The sequence below is a fragment of the Taurulus bubalis genome (genome assembly GCF_910589615.1).
Source record: "Taurulus bubalis genome assembly, chromosome: 8".
In the NCBI taxonomy this organism is placed as follows: Eukaryota; Metazoa; Chordata; class Actinopteri; order Perciformes; family Cottidae; genus Taurulus; species Taurulus bubalis.
In genome coordinates, this window is record NC_136596.1 from 21264505 (window position 1) to 21284341 (window position 19837).

General features: G+C 40.9%; 1 protein-coding gene across 1 annotated transcript; it reads left to right on the plus strand.

Annotated features, from left to right (window-relative positions):
- The first annotated feature begins 13679 nt into the window (after window positions 1–13679).
- On the plus strand, window positions 13680–19544 carry pmpca (peptidase, mitochondrial processing subunit alpha). The gene is made up of 13 exons (XM_079221815.1): window positions 13680–13762; window positions 14988–15190; window positions 15290–15369; window positions 15449–15531; window positions 15668–15762; window positions 16206–16306; window positions 16806–17069; window positions 17466–17558; window positions 17659–17777; window positions 18590–18680; window positions 18909–18971; window positions 19065–19209; window positions 19345–19544. The coding sequence occupies exons 1-13, from the start codon at window positions 13716–13718 to the stop codon at window positions 19512–19514; spliced, it is 1554 nt and encodes a 517-aa protein (XP_079077941.1). The 5' UTR covers window positions 13680–13715; the 3' UTR covers window positions 19515–19544.
- The last annotated feature ends 293 nt before the right edge of the window (window positions 19545–19837 follow it).

The window sequence follows — 19837 nt, forward strand, 5'->3', positions numbered from 1 at the left end:
GTTGAAGGATCGGAGGTCTGATGGGCAGTTGAGATTGAAGGTTGGATTTTAAGAGCGTTTCTGTCTTGGAGTGGAAAGGTTTCCGTCTGAGGTAGATGAGCTTGTGAGGGGAGCAGTGGATGCTTTGTTGGAGATGATTGAGGAAGTGTAGACATGGTTTTAGTTGGTTCACTGTGAATTTGGGATCGTTGAGGCTTTGTGACTGAAGGCGGTGGAGGTTGTGTGGAAGGCAGATAATGTGGGTTTGTCGATAGCTCAAGATGGAACTTCGGAAGAAGACTTTGAGTGAATGATTGTTGAGGATCCGATTTAGATATTTGTACAGTGGCTGGTGAAGGTTGCAGATCGGTTTCCTGGTGTAGATGTTGACCTTGTTGCTCAAATTTGGTTTGAGAAATCTGGGTTGAGGTTGGCTCATGAACAGATTGGTAAATTGTACTTTTTGTAACCAGCTGGTGAGTTTGAGTTTGGTGCAGTTCTGATCCAAAAGCAGAAGACTGGGTGATGGAACTAGGGTGGCTCGTATGGGTTTGGGTTGCTGGACTATGTGTTGGAGTCGGCGAATACAAATCCAACTTGCGAAAGCCAAAAGGTCTACCCACTGGAGGGTTTGACCTCTCAGTGAAGGGCTCTATGATTTGACTGGCTAGAGACACAGCATGGATGTTAGATCCCTGAGAATCAGGCTCTATCAACAAGCCGTCACTGACTTGATGCTGATATTGTGATGATGTTAATGTCAAATGGGATTGACTTTCAGTGGGTAAATCCTGCAGGGTTATACCCCAAACTCCTCTAGTGGCTACTGATGTTTGGCTGTGTATCACTGGTGGCTCAGTATTTGAAATCAAAAGAGGATCACTTGTCAGTGGCGGTTGGGTGTGGAGATTTACTGACTTGAAGTTCGGATGTGGAGGAGGTGGTAACATTGGAGATTGCATCTGTGTGACTAACGGCTGGGTTGGATTGGTCGTTGGCGGATTCAAGCTGTGCTTTAAAAGATGGCCGAGCGATCGTAGTGGCATCTTGAGCTCTGCCACTGCTCCTCTTGAAAATGTAGACAATGTGGTAGCTCTGTTTGTTGTTGCATCACAGTGTGATAAGGAGCCTGGAAATGTAAAAAAAAAAAAAAAAAATGTTTTATTTCTGACGCTTCATCAGTGCTATTGGTGAACACTAACATTACACCCACCAATGCAATGGCTCAATCACAAAGCAATATTGCTAAAATTGCTTTTAAACCTGACTTTTTGCTGTTCCTATTTTGGTGATATGGTTACAAGATCTCAGCACTTGGGCACTGAGTACAAAGTTATCATAACCGAGAGAAGTTGTTCTTGAACTACATACACGTGGCCTCTTTATGCTGTGCCTGTACACTTGGATGGTGTGTTGTCCCAAGGTGTTGCTCAGCCAAAGAGTCACTGGATTGGGAAGCAGGCAGATCTTTGCTAGTGTTGGTGCTCTAGAAAATATGAAAGACTTTTAGTATCAGGACAGGTGTAGCGTTTGACACAATCAAAAATACACTAAGCCACAAAACAAGTAATAAGCAGTTATATGCCACAAATATCAGAGCAGTGACGTCAGCCATTGAAAATGAAAAGTCACTACACGTAACGTTGTAAAGAGCACAGACGTTAAAGAATAATTTACAGCTTCTGGACAGAAACCACACTAATTTCAGAGCCCAACATTGTCACCACATAAGCCACAGCAGAGGTTTTCCCTACGTCATTACTCACAGCAGACAAAACCAGCCTTGTCTGCTTGCCTCTATCAGCTGGACGATGTTCAGCTTTGGACAGAGGACAGCATGAAAGACAATCAGCAAGATTGCATGTGGGATAAAGGAAGCAGCTTGTCGTATATAGCAATATACTTTAAGTTGTTTGCTTTAAAGTAAATGTAAAAAGAAAATTATGACAGCATGCACAAACACGCCCTCTGAATATCCCGTGGTTATAAGACACTATTTGCATGTATGTTTTAATAACGTTACGTATTTGTCAGTCAATAATACACAAATAACAGGTTTTATGATGAGCAGACATCAGCAAACCTGTAACAGCGAGAATGCTACGTCTCTGATGTCGTCCTGCTCGATTCTCAGCAGTACAGTAATATTCCCCGACATCAGAATATTCCACATTGGAAATGTGAAGAGCTCCATTTTCTGCACGGACCATAAAATAACAAGTCATACAACCACATCCAGTTTAGTTATGCGTAGATTAAAGTACTTTTTTTTTGCTGCTGAAAACAACTTCCGATGAGAGCCTGATGGAAAACTTGATGAAAATGAAACAGCTCCGATGACACTTTGGACTCACCATCAATGTGTCTGTCTTCAGTGAGGCTGATGGGAGACAGTCTCTCTGCTCTGCCCCTGATCCAGGTGTAGGTGATGGGCGGAATACCTACAGCCCTGCAGGGCAAGACCGCTGAAGCCCCAATCCTGCAGCTCACCTGACCTACGAAGGTCACTATGATGGGACTCACTGGTACGAGGAAAGTCAAACATGTAGTCATATTATCCATTATAGGTAAAAAAAAAAAAAAAAAAAGGCACCCTCACGTACTGCTTTATGTGCCATAACATGAAGAAAATGCAATTAGCATTATTTTACCATAACTACGTTCTCAATATTGTAACAATTTGAGGAATAGAATACACTTTTGTGTCACGTGTCAAGCACTTTGTGTAAGGAAATATCTATAATATTGCATTTGGATCATTGTTGAGTGGACCAAGTGCACTTGTGTACATTACACATTTGTTTTAAGGGGATTGTGTGATCCAATATTGTATAGTTCAAATAAGACACCGCTCTACATTCCTATTACAAAACCAGTAAGATATCCACAACCCCAATTCTCTTTGGGATATGGAATATTGATTATTATTCATATCATGGTTAAATATAGTTTGTATTGTGCACAGTTTGTATTTGCATACATACTGCCCTGAGTAGCAATGAGCTCTGTACATTAATTGCGCTTTAAACTGTGCATATTCCCCACACTTAAAGTGTTCACTACAAGATTTAAAAGGGAGAACTGTGTTTTGCCTCAGCAATTTGAATCTTACCTTGAGTGTTAAATGCAACAAAAGTTAGTTTCACATGGTCCTGACTTCTAGACCTCAACTATTGATTTTGATTTATTTAATTGCAGTTACGTTTGTGTAAATATTACCAGCCACTCTCAGCATTGCTGTGTTGCGACTGTGGCCCAGCGCGTTGGAGGCCTCACACACATACGCCCCCTCATCAAAGCTCCGGGCTGACTGGATGGAGAGAGTGGCATTTCTCAATCTGTATGAGAAAGATGGATATGGTTCATAAAACAGCTGTCATAGTACTTCATGTAGTTTTGCTGGTGAACAACAGTGATGTAAAGTAAGTATTGTACTCAAGTACAGTATTGAGGTACTTATACTTTACTGAAGTTTTTAATATTGTGTAGACACATGAACTTAAAAGAATACCACCACAATAACACTTGTTTTAATCTTGTAGGACACAATAATATCTTGTGAACAATTTATTATATTTTGTGCATAAGTAAAAACAACTGCCATGTTTCTACAGTAGCCCAGAATGGACAAATGAAAACTGGCTCCAGACTGGCTCTCTTTTCGTATCCTTACAGTTAGTGATGGCGAGATGAAGCTTCCTGAAGCATTAAAGCTTTCCATCCAATTGGTTCGCTCATGGGCCGAAGCTTCATGGAGCTTCATCTGCTCTACTGCGCCACCAAGTGGACAATACATGTAAAACAGGCAGAGTGATCATAATGACACCATGGCTTTGGTGTGTGAAGCTTTAAATTGAATAAATTATGTTTGTGATGCCAATACATCAATTATTAACTTTGTTGATATAATGGCGGGGTCAAAATCAAAACTCGAAACAAATTGGGAGAGGGTTGTGATGTGACTGTGGGTCAGTGGTTAGAATATCCAACTTTCAGTCAGAGGATCGGTGTTTCGAGCCTCAGCTCCGCTAGTCCATGTTGATGTGTCCAATTTTTTTAAGTAAAAATAAGAACTTTTCCAAAGTGCTGGACTGAATCAGTCACGTGGTACGGCCGGCTCGCGAGGCTCCGAACGTCACCACATACGTCATCGACACAAGCCTCGATACGCGCTTCACCAAAATCTACCTGATTACTCGACACGCGCATCGAAGCCTCGACACGAAAGGACACATCACTACTTACAGTTGTTGGTTGCATTTTGCAACCTCACTGCTAGATGCCACCAAATCCTATACACTGTCTCTTTAAGTGAATCTTCGTGATACTGAAATATGTCTTCTTCTTTTTTATACTTGTAACAGAGTATATTTACACTGTGGTATTTCTCAATAGAGTATTTCTTTCACCATCGTGTTTCCCTTTCAAAAAATCACAACATGTTAGCGTACCCCAAAACGATCTTGCCTCCAGTCTGCTTGGAGTGGCCTCTCTTCACCCAGCTAATAGATGGCGCAGGGTTACCGGACACGTCACACTCCAGCACCACCCGAGCACCCACAGACACCGTCGACACCTGGGGCCACAGTCTTACTGATGGAGGGGCTGCCGGGAAGAGAAGAAAACAATGACTGTTATTATACTTGTATGAAGCGACAGTGTGAAGAGTGTCCAGTGGAGCAGTGCTGTGGGTCTTTTGTAATGTCATACCCAGAACTGTCAGAGTTGCTCTTCTGGAAGTGATAAATCTTTGCAGGTGGATGTTGGAGGCCCTGCAGAAGTAGCTCCCATCGTCATACTCCTGCACACTGCAGAGAGTAAAGTCAAGACACGCGCTTGTAGAAACGCTGATGTTGTATATTGTTGGCTTTATTGGCAGTAATGAGATACTATCACAAACAAAACTGCACCAATGGCATGTCTTTAAACACGCATACATGCACACAAACCTGTGGAAGAAGAGGTCTCCACTGGACAGCACAGTCTCATGAGCTGTGTGGGTGAGAAGCTGGTTGTTTTTGAACCAGGACACCTGAGCTGCTGGTCGGCTGCGTGGAGGCCTGCAGATGACTGTAACATTGTCTCCTCTCTTCACCGTCAGGTTTGCGGGCTGCTGGATGAAACTCCAGTCCATTTCTGGAAACACAACATGTACGAATCGACTGAGTATGTACTTTTCACATTTTCCGTATCGAACCACAAAAGCATCAAGAGTCATGTTGAGTGAGTAAAAGTAGTGAAAACAATCATGAGAGGATTTTGCTTATAAAGGCCCCAAATCATTCTCATTCATTTAAGTTACTTTGATTCAGTTAGTATTTATTTCCCTGTTTGAGAAAGAGAGTATTGCAAACTGTTTTGTGATATTACCTGGACCTCACTACTACTTTCCACTACTACCTAACATAACAGGACTTGCATATTGCACATGATATTGCAATGTGTCTAATTTGTTTTAACAACAAATTTCACTCATTGTGAAAATGAATTACTTGTATTAAAAATGTGACGCTAAACAGTTTAGTTTACTGTAGACGTCGGTACAGTACCGGCTGGAAGTAGGAAGGCGGGCTGAGACTTGATTGACTCTCTCTGGTTGGATACTTCACAGTGATACGAGCCCTCGTCCTCCCTGGTCACATTCCTGGTGAACACGGCCAGAAATGAGAATTTAAATTCAGTCCGGCAATATAAAAGCTCCAGACGACGTGGATCACAACTTGTTACATCGTTTTTACAGTTCATCATTACAATTTGACAATACAGAATTAATATTCCTCTTGTCCCATGCAGTGTTGGACCTGAATGTGAGCAGCTGTCCATTGTTCTGGAGGCTGAACGAGGACGAGCAGTTCGATAGGAGGCAGCCGTCTTTGAACCAGTGCACCATGGGAACAGGGAAGCCACGGGCAGCACAGTGCATGGAGACCTCTGTTCCCATGGCAGCAGTGATGTTGTCAGGGCCCTGGATGATCTGCAGCCTAGGGACACCTGCAAGGTAGAGGGACAACGCTTTAAGATATTAATCCCACTGCAGAAAATTTAATTAAAAATGAGACTTTTAATGTCGTGCTGACTCTTATTATTCCTTCCCCGATTGAAGGACTTGAATAAAAGTCCTTCAATCGGGGAAGCAATCATTTCTCTTGCTTCCAATTAGTTTTTCAGAGACATTTTCAATTAAAGTGACATTTTTGTAATACTAGTGATCTGCCAATGCTGCCCTGTTTCAATACTGATACAACATGCAACTGCTTTGAAGAAAGAGGAATTAGGAAATCCAAGATAACAAGTTTTCACACGTGCATGCACTCACCTTGCACAGTGAGTTTAGCTGGGCTGCTTTTCTTGCTGATGTTCAGTGAAAGACTGTGTGTGACACACGTGTATATCCCATCGTCCTCTAATGTCACGTTGAAAAGATGCAGAGTACCCGAGGTCTTCTTCTGGTTACCACCTCCATACTCGCCCTGAATAATAACAACCATAAAGTTTAAAGCATGCCGAATAATACATCTCGGTCGAAAAGTACACACATATATCAATTTGCATAGTAGTTTTGCCCAGATTAAACAAAAGATCGGGCAAGGGGAGTTTGTGCTATATTTCACACAGGATTTTCAGAGGCTATTTGAGGCTTGGAAATTCTGAAGACAGTGGGGACAGCAGCCTGTTATGACCTTCTTCCATTTAGGTGGACCAGGACTCTGGCATTGTGCATGCTGGCTCACTGGAATGACTGTGACACAGCCATCTATTGTTCCACCAAATGTCTTGCATTTTTATCTCACACATAAGTGTGATATTGCAGATGTTCAAGGATGTATTTGAGTCCAATTTGGACTTGTTTCAGACAGGAGAAGGTGGAACTGTTTGTAGTGAGACAAAAGACCCCACAGCTTTATATTGTATTTCTCTGTCACCCAATGACAAACCCTTCTTAGAGCTGGATCTGCTTTTTTTTTTTCAAATGTACCTTAAGCAATAGGTTGCTCTACAAATTCAGTAAATTTGTTTCGTCCTCGTCACTATCTGATTCCTCCGAGTGTTGTAGGAAACAGAGAGCAGGAGCTGACAGTCATTCAGAGCTCACCTGAATGTGTCTCCCTCTTGTGACCAGTGTCCCATCTTTGAGCCAGGTGATGCTCGCAGGAGGTGAACTTTCCCCTGACACACACTGGAAGAAAACTCCCTCTCCTTCTCTGACTGTCTGGTCCTGGGGACTGAAGAACACATCCTCCAAACCTGCAGTATAAACAGGAACGTGGATGTTAGAGACAATCAGATGACCATGAACTGTTCTGTTGACACCAGGCATGGTGTTAAGGGACAGCAGACATCTCGGTACATGGACTCACTCAGTTCGGATGAGACCGCCAAGCTGGACAGGATGAATAGGCAGAGGTGGGAAGTCATCTGTGGAGGCGTCCAAATGGAGACACAGACATGCATCCTACTCCAGAGCTCCCTGAGGAAACCACCACACAGCTTCCTCCATGTTGTCGACTGAAAATGTGCACACATAAAAGAGTATGCATTGGAAATGTGGCAAATTTCACCCTGTGTCGTCATGTACTTTGATGCAGACTATTGCTAGTCTTACTCAGGTGAAAATCACCCGAAAGCAGTCGTAGCATGTCTATATCAATGTACTTACATGCACAAGGTAATGAATTATATATGAATATGACTTCATCCTTAATTTTTTTTCATGAACTCTCACTGCACCATTACCACATACAACTGCTGTCATTTCCACAATCGTATGCATAGATTCACTTTTGATCAGTTTCGAGCAAATGTATTCAGCAGGTGAATTTAACATCACTCTCCCTCTTGCTCTTAATGTCCTCCCCTCCCTTTTCGCTTTGCTTTATTCCTATTTTGGTTGTGAGTCTGTGGCACCGCAGCAAGCTCAGCTTTGTCCTATTTAGTCCCTTGAAAGGGCCCAGACACATTATAGAGCTCCCACTGTGACCCTCCACTCAATGAAAGTGACATGAAAAGAGGCTGCGGAGCTTTGTACTATGAAGATCAGTTATTGGTCCTCTGCAAGGAAAGCTACCCGTCTGATCACATAGGCTTTCATGATCCTCAATATGGCCATGTAAGGGCTGATCCTTTATTGTTTGAACGTGCCACATATTTTTTGCATGCAATGCTGAATTTGCACATTAGGAGATATTGAAGGGAAACATTCCAAAGACATATTTTGACCTCAAGAGACTCATTCGTGATTAAATGAACGGGTTCGGTGTGCTTTGCAAGAGTGTGAACGCTGCACAGAGAGACCAGAGAATAACATAAAGAGATGTTTTGTATCTAATTTATCACTTCAGCAGGTTTAACAAAAAACGTTAGCGCTAGATCTCCAGTCTGGTGTCGCTAAATTATTGCGGAAGAAGAGGGCGCAACGAGATTATGAGAAGAGTGTCAGCTAAACCTCAATCCGTTGGAAACAGACACGATGAAAATACTGCATTTATTATGAGGAAAGTTACTGATTCTATCTGATGTTTTGTTTTTGATATTTCAACTCGTTTTTCTCCCTCTGGCATTGACGTGGCTGGAAACATACTTATTGTGTGAAAATCTGGTGGTCATACTATTATGAAACTTAATTGTCTTCTACTTGTCTTGAAAACATCCGGTTTAAATGTTCCAATTTTAAATTTTTTACTAAAATATGAATGAATAAACAACGTATCGTCCACCCCTAGATCAATATTGAGGTTTATAAAAACATATGTCAGCATCAGCATATTTGATAATCGTCTCCTGGCCCTGCTGCTTTTAGAGAACAAAAGAAAGCAAAGGATGTGATAATGTGTGTCCCACCAGTGATGACATGCTTGACCAAATGCAAACACAACACCTTGAGTTCAGACATTAGTACATTAGTCATCACTGTTGAACTAAACCCATCAATGAATTGCTTGAATTGGCTCAGCGGCTGGTTATACTCAAATGATGCTGAGAGCCCGTGGGTGTGTATTTGTTTGTCTCATAACAGATCATTTACACAGTTTAGCATGTCATTATGAGGTTTTTAGCCCACACACTGACTCTTACGCTCTTTCTTTTAATAGAGATTGTCAAAGGCATAACAATATTTATTTTCTATTTACTTAATCTCTAAATTAAATAATAGAATGAGTGGAGATGCTGAATTAGTATGCAACCCATCTTTGTACTGTGAAATACTATAATACAGACCAGGTGACAAAACGTAATGCACATTGTTGCATTTCTACAAATGTTGTTTTACGCAAAAATAAGAGAACATTTTTTAACGACACTGTTTGGCAGTTACTTATAAGGAAATGGTTGCCTGTAAACTGGACTAAAAGGGGCTATAGCTGCAGTATACAACGCTATAATTTGAACTACTCCATCCTGCATTGCATGTCATTATTGTCTTTGGTTAGTTTTATTGCCAATGGGTTCTCAGAAAAATCATTTGGAAATAATACAACCATTGTTATTTTTGCAGTCTCTTTTATCATCATCCTGATGATCATCCATACTACAACTACCAGATGAATTTAGCACTGTAAACTGCTTACATGCATTTAACAGATAAACAAGAGAACACATTTAGTGCTGGTTTCGATGCCGGTTCAGTGCATGTTGTGCAAAAACAATACTGGATGGTGCCATCAGAAACTAGATGAGAGCTTAATTTGCATGTGATTGAAAACGATAAATAACACACAAATTAAATATTCAGTATAACGGTACGTTGGTAAGTAGTCCCCCAAAAAAAGCACTTCCGACTTAATGCAAGACAAGATTCACAAGATGTTCATGTTGCAACACATTTTCATCCACTTCATTGAAGGATCATTGAGAGTATTGATACTTACTCTGCACGTGTCCAAGGATTTCTTTCTGTGTTGCTTTACAATCAGCCCATTCGTCTTCAGTCAGAGTCTGTAGTCTGTAGTCTAAGCACAACCTCTGTTGATGCATTTGCAGCGCTTCTAGCTGAGAGAGAACGGCCGCACACACACATGTACTAGACAACCTCCACCCCCTCCTTTCATACACATACACACCCACCCACCTACACACACCCACCTACACACACACACACACACACACACACACACACACACACACACACACACACGCTGTGAATTCTCATTAAAAGACAACAGCTGTAATGAAGCACACAACCATTAATACTCATTATTTAAAATAAACAGAAGCAGACAAATTATAAAATACTACACTCTCCACACAAAACAGTGAATTAAAATGTGATGCCAAAAGTACACGGATTGTAGTGAGTGAAGAAGTATGATATTAGAAAATGTTTATCTGCATATAGACATACTAGGATAACACCCATATTTGATTTTTGAACACGTCGTTCTAAAAATATTGCCATTCATCTGCTGCTATAATCTGTTCAACTGTTTTCAGCCACAAGAGCATTCACAAGGTCCAATACTGATGTTGTCAAGTTCTTCCAACTGGATTTAAAAAGTGTACGTTTTTCTTAACCAGATGAGGTTGATTCAATACAAAGAATCTGTCAAGGCCCCTTGGCTTGTTCTTCTACACTATCACACAGTCTGCATCACCACACAACATTTTGTACAGACATTCATGGTTCCTAGATGAGGAATCTTAATGATTGTGGTCCTCCTCTGACTTCTTTTCATGCCTCCGTGCCATCAATAATCGTGGACGAAGGCATCATGTTTCATCCATCCCATTTTCTTAAACGCAATCTCTCAGAATTCCCTCCCTTTGGCACAAACTGACTTAGACTGAAAAGATTGATTGAAAAGAGACAAAACATTGAAGCAGTTAACAACAGGAACCGTACCCGCCTCTTCCCACCCCTCACATGTATGGTAGAAAAACAACAACAAAGGAACACACACAAAATAAGTATCTTCATAGGTATATATGATCATCCATTTATACAATTACAATAGTGAAATGACACTATTTATTATGAAATTCGGTGCAAACATTCATGTCCTCCTCAGGATGAATTGCATCCACTTTGATGATGCTGTGACTTCTCATCTATCACCACCTTAAAGTCAAAGTCTTAATTCCAAAAACTGATGACATTCACATCAGCGCCGTTAGCATTTAGCTGAAAATATCACTGTGCCTCAGTACAGCCCCAGATAGCTGTTGGCATGACTGTGGACTCTTAGTCTTGTTTCAACCATAAAGTGACTTCTTAAGTATAAAACGGGAGGAGAGTACATAAAAAGCAGATGCATACAGTAGCTTCTGTCTCATTTATTTACATACATGGCTGCAGCTAAGACACTGTCTTGCCACATGTGTACTGGGGCCAGATGAAGTCCTTGCAAATGTAAATTGACGATCCATTCAGCATAATCAAATGGAAATGAAAGTACAAATGCACCGATTTATAATCTATGCAGGAAGGGTCATTTTAATTAAGCAGACAAAGACTGATTTAGCAGGCGAAATGCAACATTGTTGGATTCAGGACAACATCAAACACATAAATCCACCAAAGGAGGTGTAGCATCCCAGTTCTGCCGAAATAATCTGTGTGAGAGCACAGTTTAACGCAGATGTTAGAAGAGGTTTCTTTGTGGTGAAGACCCATTGGCTATAGAAGTAACTGTCAATATGATACCTCTGGGCTTCTCTAGCACACTGTCTTCACTAAATCCTTGTGACTTTTCTGTCTTGTGAAATATATTTCTAACTTTTTGTCTTGAATTTTTTAATTTTTCCATTGAATCCTTGAACTGTCGTACATTGATTATTCTGTTTTGTGCACACTTGCTCAAACAAAGACAAGAAGGGATGAACATGATTGAGCCAAGGTGAGAAAATGTGATAGATCTCCGATACTGGCTAAAATGTCCCATCAATCAATGGATTGAAGCAATGTAGAAATATAAATGGGACTTTAATATGGTCAGAAAAAAAGGGGAAGAAATTTGATCAAAAGAATTTCAATTATTATTATTATTAAAACACATACAGTACAGCAGTAGGGTCTGAGGGACAGTTGAGAAAAACAACATTGAGATCATAATGTATGGAGAGAGCATTTACAGCGGATACAACTGAAAAGTTCAACAGATTAATTAAAATGTCAAATCCTTAGATTTTCCAGATATTTTTTTGTTGGTTATTTAAAAAAAGAACTCAGTGGCTTATTTAAAAAATATACAGTATACAATCTATTCCTGCATTCCAATGATTAACTGTTGGATAATAATTACATTTATTAATACTTTCCTAATTTGGACTCAGAGATCCAGGTGGATTTGTTGAACGGTGTCGGCGTTTTGGAGTCAGGGCAGCAGCAGGAGAGTCATAGAGACGAATGGTGAGAGGAAGAGGAGGAATCCTGAAGTGATGAAGACGGGCTGGGCAACTCCATGGAGCTCAGTGAAACAGAGGGCCTGCTCCAACGTCTGGTGAGTCTCAACACTAATGCCTGGAAAACACAAAGACATATGTAGCCCACCAAAACTCTGCTTCATCATGTCACACTTCCCCTTACCGTGTTGGGACCATTCCTTCCAGACGTCCAGGAATTCAGAGCTATGTTCTCCCCCGGAAACTGTGTTAAATGTGAAACAAATGGTTATGGATTCTGAGAGTTTACCCATTTAAAATGTAATATCAAGATAACTCTGCTACCTTTCAGCAGATGCTTCAAGTCTCTGAGAGCCCGGGTGAGGTTCTCCAGTCTGTGCTGCATGTGGATGTTCTCTTCTTTCAGAGTGTGGAATGTGTCCTGGAGCTCATAGGACGAGCTGCAGCGTGAAAGCTGAGAAATCAACCATAAAACTGTGCTGACTTGCAAGAGGGAGAACATTGTGGGAGTAATCGAATGTCATTCACTTAGTTAGTCGAATCTGCTGCTCGTCAACGTCCCGTTAAATCCCCCTGCAGCTCTCGAATGTTTTAAAATCAGGTGGAAGTGGTAACGTTATTTGAGAGCTGGCCTACTTCTACGTCAGAATTGATTCAGTGACGTGTCGCTAAATGCTCCTGGCCCTAAAAGATCAATTGTTCCGTTTTAGATCCTAGAGTCCAAAGACACAAGAGTTGTTTTAGGGTTAATGAACTGTCATCTTTGCAAGCAGCTTTCAGTAAGCACACTATTTGATCATTAGCCAATCGTAAAGTGACACAAAGCGTGGGGAAGGCCAAGGGGACCTGTGATCGGTGCACTGGAGAAAAATGTGGTTAGTATATATATATATATATATATATATATATATATATATATATATATATATATATATATATATATATATATATATATATATATATATATATATATATACATATATATATATATATATATATATATATATATATATATACATATATATATATAGGCAGGAATTTAGAGGCGCCTCACAAGTGGCGACTACTAGTAAACATTAAAGAAAAAAAAAACAGTGAAATCTTTCCAGGTTGGAACAAAACACAGATTTTTTTAAATATGTACCTGTTTGGAGCTGGGACTCGAGTCATCAATTTACAGTATCATGTTCTGTTTCGGCACTGAAGTATAATCTTACCAACCCACAGAAGTGTTCGGACTGCCTTTAAAATAAAATAAAAATGTAGTCGTTTGTTTGCTTGTTTGTTTGATGTTTACAGTCAGTAAGGGGAGGGGTCGTTTGAAGGTGTGTTTGCGGCGGAAGTGCTTTAGAAAACCTTCATCATTATCCGGGTCACCGGCTGGTCACAGAGTATCCAAGATGGCGACTCACATGTCGAGGTGTAAAACCTGGAGTCGCGTTCAAAGGTAGATTTGAGTTTGAAAAGAGATGCTCTTAAGTCAGCGCCACACTCGAGTTATAAACGGGGAACAGCAATAACAGGACCCGCAGTAATGCCGGTTTCTTGTCTCTCCTTGACGTTTGCAGCGTCATAACTTCTCCACGTCCTCCTCACCACGATTAGCGTTAGCTCGCTGGGTTAGCTCGATGCTAAGTGCTAGCCGTCAAAAAAAGAGCTGGGGTCTTGCTGTTAGGATGGTTAATGTGACGTCACGAGTAAATAAAGTCACCAGCAGTTTACTTTATTTAGGATAAAGACTGTATTTCATTCTGGGGTGATTTAGCTGGACTTTTCCGGTTTATTTGATTTGACACGCTAAGCTGAATGTTGGTTGTCGGTTAAAATATTGAGGCTCACATTTCGATCAAAGTTTGAGAAATGTAAACATAGAAATACTAATTATGTGTTAAATGAACACCTGGTTGACCTGGTCAGCAGAGTAAATCGCTGTGGTGTCAGCCGGAGTATTTCTATTGCTGTCCCGTTACTTTTTGTTATACTATGTGACTAACCGTTACTTATCACTTTAATATATATCTAATGTTTGATCATAATGTACCGTTTAAACTATTTTGTGTTAATGGGTTACACTGGTTTTGCATCATCAATCACACTGCTGTCACTGCATTGCAACCGTTATGTGGGAAGGATTTAATTCAGGACTGTCGTATTAATGCTGCATTAGCTTTAGCTAGGTGTACCTAATAAACTGGCAACTGAGTGTAATTGTTAGTTTATTCCTGTTATGTTCCACGTTTGACTGCAGGGGATAGAACAACTAAACAATGCACAACGATGTTAAGTTAAAGACAAATTACAGGTATATTCCACAGACAATTATTCTTTACTTTTATGAAGGGAAAGTCAAAAATATGCTCCTAGAACAGAACTACAAAATCTTAAAAAGTTTCTGAAATAAAGCATTAAAGTTTATGGACAAAGACCAGAGGCAGCGGACCATAAATATTGAATGTGTGGCAGCTGTGTCGACCTTTATTTAGTAGCTGAACTGATCATTAGAAGAGCTGTATATGGTTGATGGTGGATTACCTCAATTAAACTATCCTGAAGAAACCCTGATTTGCGGTTTGGCTACCTTTGCACAAGTTATGGGTTCAAACACTGTTTTAGCAACTGGACTAATGTTGCTAAAAACATGTTAAAGAAACATTGCTTTGTATTTCTCAAAGGTTTGGGATTGCTGCCTACAGAAAATACAGCAGTGGTAGCCGATACCCAAATATATCCCTGTCTGAACCGCTGCCTGGGATCCCTAAACCAGTATTCGCATCTGGAGATGGTCTGGAAAAATATGAGACCAGGATCACTACTCTAGAAAATGGCCTCAAAGTCGCTTCCCAAAACAAGTTTGGTCAATTCTGCACAGTTGGAAGTAAGTTACATCAAATATATGCAATTTATAACATCCGGTTGTCTCTGGGATCTGGCTGAAGTGGACGAAATGTGTTTGTTTTCTTTCTTATTTTTTTAGTTTTAGTAAATTCTGGATCCAGACATGAAGCAAAGTACCCGAGTGGGGTAGCACACTTCATAGAGAAACTCGCCTTTTCTGTAAGTAAAGCACAGTAAAGACCACATAGTCAAGGATGTTGAGGCAAGTGAAATGATGTTGATATGTTTTAATCTTCAGTCCACAGCTCAGTACGGGAGTAAAGATGAAATTCTTCTAACGTTGGAAAAACACGGAGGGATATGTGACTGCCAGACATCAAGGTATGTAGGTCTCAGTGTTATAAAAGTAATGTTTGTGTATTGTTACCGTCCATTTGTGAGCAAGGCCTTTCTTCTGTTGAAGAGTATGCAAATCAGCTGTTTTACGTGTGAAGCATGATTTTGTTTTGATGTGCAGAGACACCACCATGTATGCAGTGTCTGCTGAAGTGAAGGGTCTGGACACGGTGGTCAGTCTTCTCTCTGATGCTGTTCTACAGCCTCGCTTGCTGGGTAAGTCCACTCTTCACACCAGTACTGGTGTTAGTGTTACTTCTTATACATTTTATTTTTCTACTCTTGTATTTAATCTTTTGTTGTTGTCATTTGCTTTTTATATTCATGTTGAATTTTTACGTTATTTATTTATCTTACTCTTATTGCTGTTCCAATCTATTTTGCACTGGTATCAGTTTGACTTATTTTACACTGAATAGTTGTGACTCTATTGTTCATATATGTTTGTGTTTTTATTTAATTGCCATTTGTTAATCTTCTGTTGTAATCTTTGATAAAACTCTGGCACAATAATTTCCTTCGAGATGAAAAAAGTTCTAGTTTATCATATCTTGAGCGACTTAATTTAACTTAACTCAATTTACAAATCAATTGCAGCTGTGCCCAGTGTCTGTGTCTCCACTGCCTGTCTGAAATTGTCTGTGCTTGTCCACATGCAGATGACGAGATCGAGATGACAAGAATGGCAGTACGCTTTGAGTTGGAAGATCTAAACATGAGGCCAGACCCTGAACCTTTACTCACTGAGATGATCCATGCTGTGAGTCCCAGCATCACAACATGTTTAAACCCTCCAACCCCAGCTCCTTGTGTGACAGCAAAACAAATTTATCCTGGACCTCTAAAGCATCGAGGCTGTTATGGATATTATTAAAGATAAGAATCGGTTCATCGAGAAGTACACTTTTTGATTAGCTGTTTATTTGTTCAGTATGTATAATGTCAAAATTCTATGTAATCAGAAGTTACCAGAATCTCAGGCTTTATATTATCTGCTGTACTTTTTTTGTTGAAAAGATTTCATAAGAACAGCAACCTAATGTTTCATTTTCAAAAAACTGAAAAACAATAGTATTTATTCTGTATAATTTATGAGTTGATTACCTAAACTATAACCATCATCATAACAGACTCTCCAGTCGCTGTTTTTTCATTCCAAGCTCCTAGTCCTCGCGGTGTGGAACAACAAAGACGGCGGTTCTTAGAACTATAGTAAAGTTCCTCCGGTCTAAAAACCTCCTTGTATTGTTTGTTTCCAGGCCGCATATCGAGGCAACACGGTCGGACTGCCTCGCTTTTGTCCTGTGGACAACGTGGACAAGATTGACAAAAACGTGCTTCACAACTACCTGCGTAACTACTACTGTCCCGAGCGGATGGTGCTGGCGGGTGTGGGCATCGAGCACGAGCAGCTGGTTGAATGTGCCAGGAAATACCTGCTGGGCGCCAAGCCGGTGTGGGGAACAACTGCCGTGGCCAACGTGGACCTCTCTGTTGCGCAGTACACTGGTGGCATCGTCAAGGTGATTTATTGGTTTATTGTTTACAAGTTAGATTTGTTCCTGCTACGGTCCTGCATGTTGCCTTCAGGGAGCATTTATCTGAAAGACAACCAGAGAAGTGCGTAATGCATTTTGCCAGTAACTCAAAATTGTGTTTCACAAAAAATCAATAGAATTAGAATTGAGAAACTTCTTTTTGCCATCCTTTTTTTTTTTTTGCTGATTATTTGATATTTTACTAGAGATAGAAAAAAAAGCTCTTGGCTGAAGAATGACGTTTAATGTGAAACTGCAGTAACTTCACAGTATTTTTGTGTAAAAACGTTTTTATTGGGAACATTTCTGAATTCAAAGGGGGAATACTGATTATATGCAGTGAGTCTAGAAGGATAATAACCTATTGTTCTATTCTGTTAGATGGAGAAGGACATGTCAGATGTGAGCCTTGGCCCCACCCCGATCCCAGAGCTCACCCACATCATGATCGGCCTGGAGAGCTGCTCCTTCCTGGTGGGTGTTCACGCCGCCTGCTATCCCAAAGAGTCTCAAATCAGGTGGTGGTTGCATGTTAGCTACAAGCTCCTAAATAAAAAATGTTTTCTCTTCACAGGAGGATGACTTCATCCCATTCGCGGTGCTCAACATGATGATGGGTGGAGGTGGCTCCTTTTCAGCAGGAGGACCTGGGAAAGGCATGTTCACCCGCCTCTACCTGAACGTGCTCAACAGGTGAACGTCTCTCAAACAATTCAGCATCGATTCGGATCATTCTAAGGAGGAATCTTGATTTTAAACGTTGCTAGCCTCAATACTCGCCACCAGAAATACTAGTCGGTTAAGCTTATCATTTTATGAATGTACACATTTTAATTACATATTCACATATGCCGTCTCAGCTGTTGCCGTGTAGAGCCATTGCTCTTCACAGCTGTGATTGAGACCATAAACTCATGCTTACTGAGGCAATACATCAAGTGAGAAGTAGTCAACTCTCAAGGACCACAATGCAATCAGACTTCTTTTTGCAACCGGAGGAGTCTGGCCAGTAGAGAGAATGCAAGTTTAAAGACACTTCCGCATTGGCTATATTTGGCAGAACCGGAGGTTGTCGCCTGACTTGCTAGTTTACCAGCTAGCCAGCGGCCAAGTGCTTCAATGAAGTGGTGACTCTTCTTCGACCCCACTCCCCGCTGCCGTTTTATCCAATATTACACTACACACCGGGTTCATGAGGCATATTCTTACTGGGCGACCGCAGCAGATGCATATTGATTGCAGCAGAATTTAAAAGACGTTTTTTGTTGTTGAACAATGTGATGACCGATTTCAAATGTTTAATCTACTTTATAGATTAAACTGTGCCCAATTTGTACGGTTTTCTGTGTGTTTTCTTACTTTTAAACTAGTCGACTATTCTAAGCTTCATCTTCCTTTTAAACGTCAAGGACTTTTAGTAGTTGGGAACCTCCCTCATTGGTAGTCGCTAACATAACACCAGTCAGTTTCACTGATCATCTTTTGGTTTTCCTTGTCTGTTGCAGGCATCATTGGATGTACAATGCCACCGCCTACCATCATAGCTATGAGGACAGTGGTCTGCTGTGTATCCATGCCAGTGCGGACCCCAGACAGGTTGGTACAGGCTCAGTACAGCAGGGTTCAAATGTCTTATTGTACCTTTTTATTACCGAGCACAGCTTGGCAGATCAAAGTTTAAACTTTTGCAGATCTCCCTCTAAAACTTGGTTACAAAATGATTTTCTCTTTTCGCCACTTGCACGTGGCTTTCTGTTGTGAATGTTTATTCACGTGATCTTTTGTCATGTTTGTGTTCTTATCATTACACACATTTGTCTCTAGGTGCGGGAAATGGTGGAGATAATAACCAGAGAGTTCATTCAGATGGCAGGCAGCGCAGGAGAGGTAATGTCAACTTAAACAATGTTGATTATTGATTAAAGAAACGATGGAAATGTCCCATTCTTAGAGCGTTTTTTTTCTCATTCCCCCAAATAGATGGAGCTGGAGAGGGCCAAGACTCAGCTCAAGTCCATGTTGATGATGAACCTCGAGTCGAGGCCGGTTATTTTTGAAGATGTTGGTCGCCAGGTTCTCTCTACAGGAAAGAGAAAGCTGCCACATGAACTATGTGATCTAATAAGTTAGTACTGCACAAAATCAGTAGTCCTAAAATACCTGTTAGAGGAAAAATTACATTCAAATTGAATCGCCGTTATTTCCTATTTCACCCTCCTTGTAAACTTGTGTTTTTGACTTGTCAACTAATAATTTCTAGGCAACGTGACGGCCAGCGACATCAAGAGAGTAACCACCAAGATGCTGCGCAGTAAGCCCGCAGTAGCAGCTCTGGGTGACCTGACGGAGCTGCCCTCGTACGAACACATCCAGGCCGCCCTGTCCAGCAAGGACGGACGCCTGCCCCGCATGTACCGCCTCTTCCGATAGACTCCCATGGCGCCGGTCGTCGCTGGCAAACGTCAGTGTAAATATGCTGGAATGGAAGATTTCACTAGTGTTCCCTCCCACCAAAGAACTTGATCCAGCTCACTCTGGGAGGGGACTAATACCCGTGCTCTCCACTGTACCTCTGAGAGCGGGGCTTTTAAAGTTACATTTGACTCTACAGTAACCATTGTCTAACTACAGTTGGAGTATCTGTATGTATTGATTGTGGGCAAGAAAGCCTTATTTCATTATTTACTGGGGTGGTTTGCAGGAGTTTGGTTTTAAAGGAACAATTAACCCCAAAGCCAAAATGTAAGTGTTAC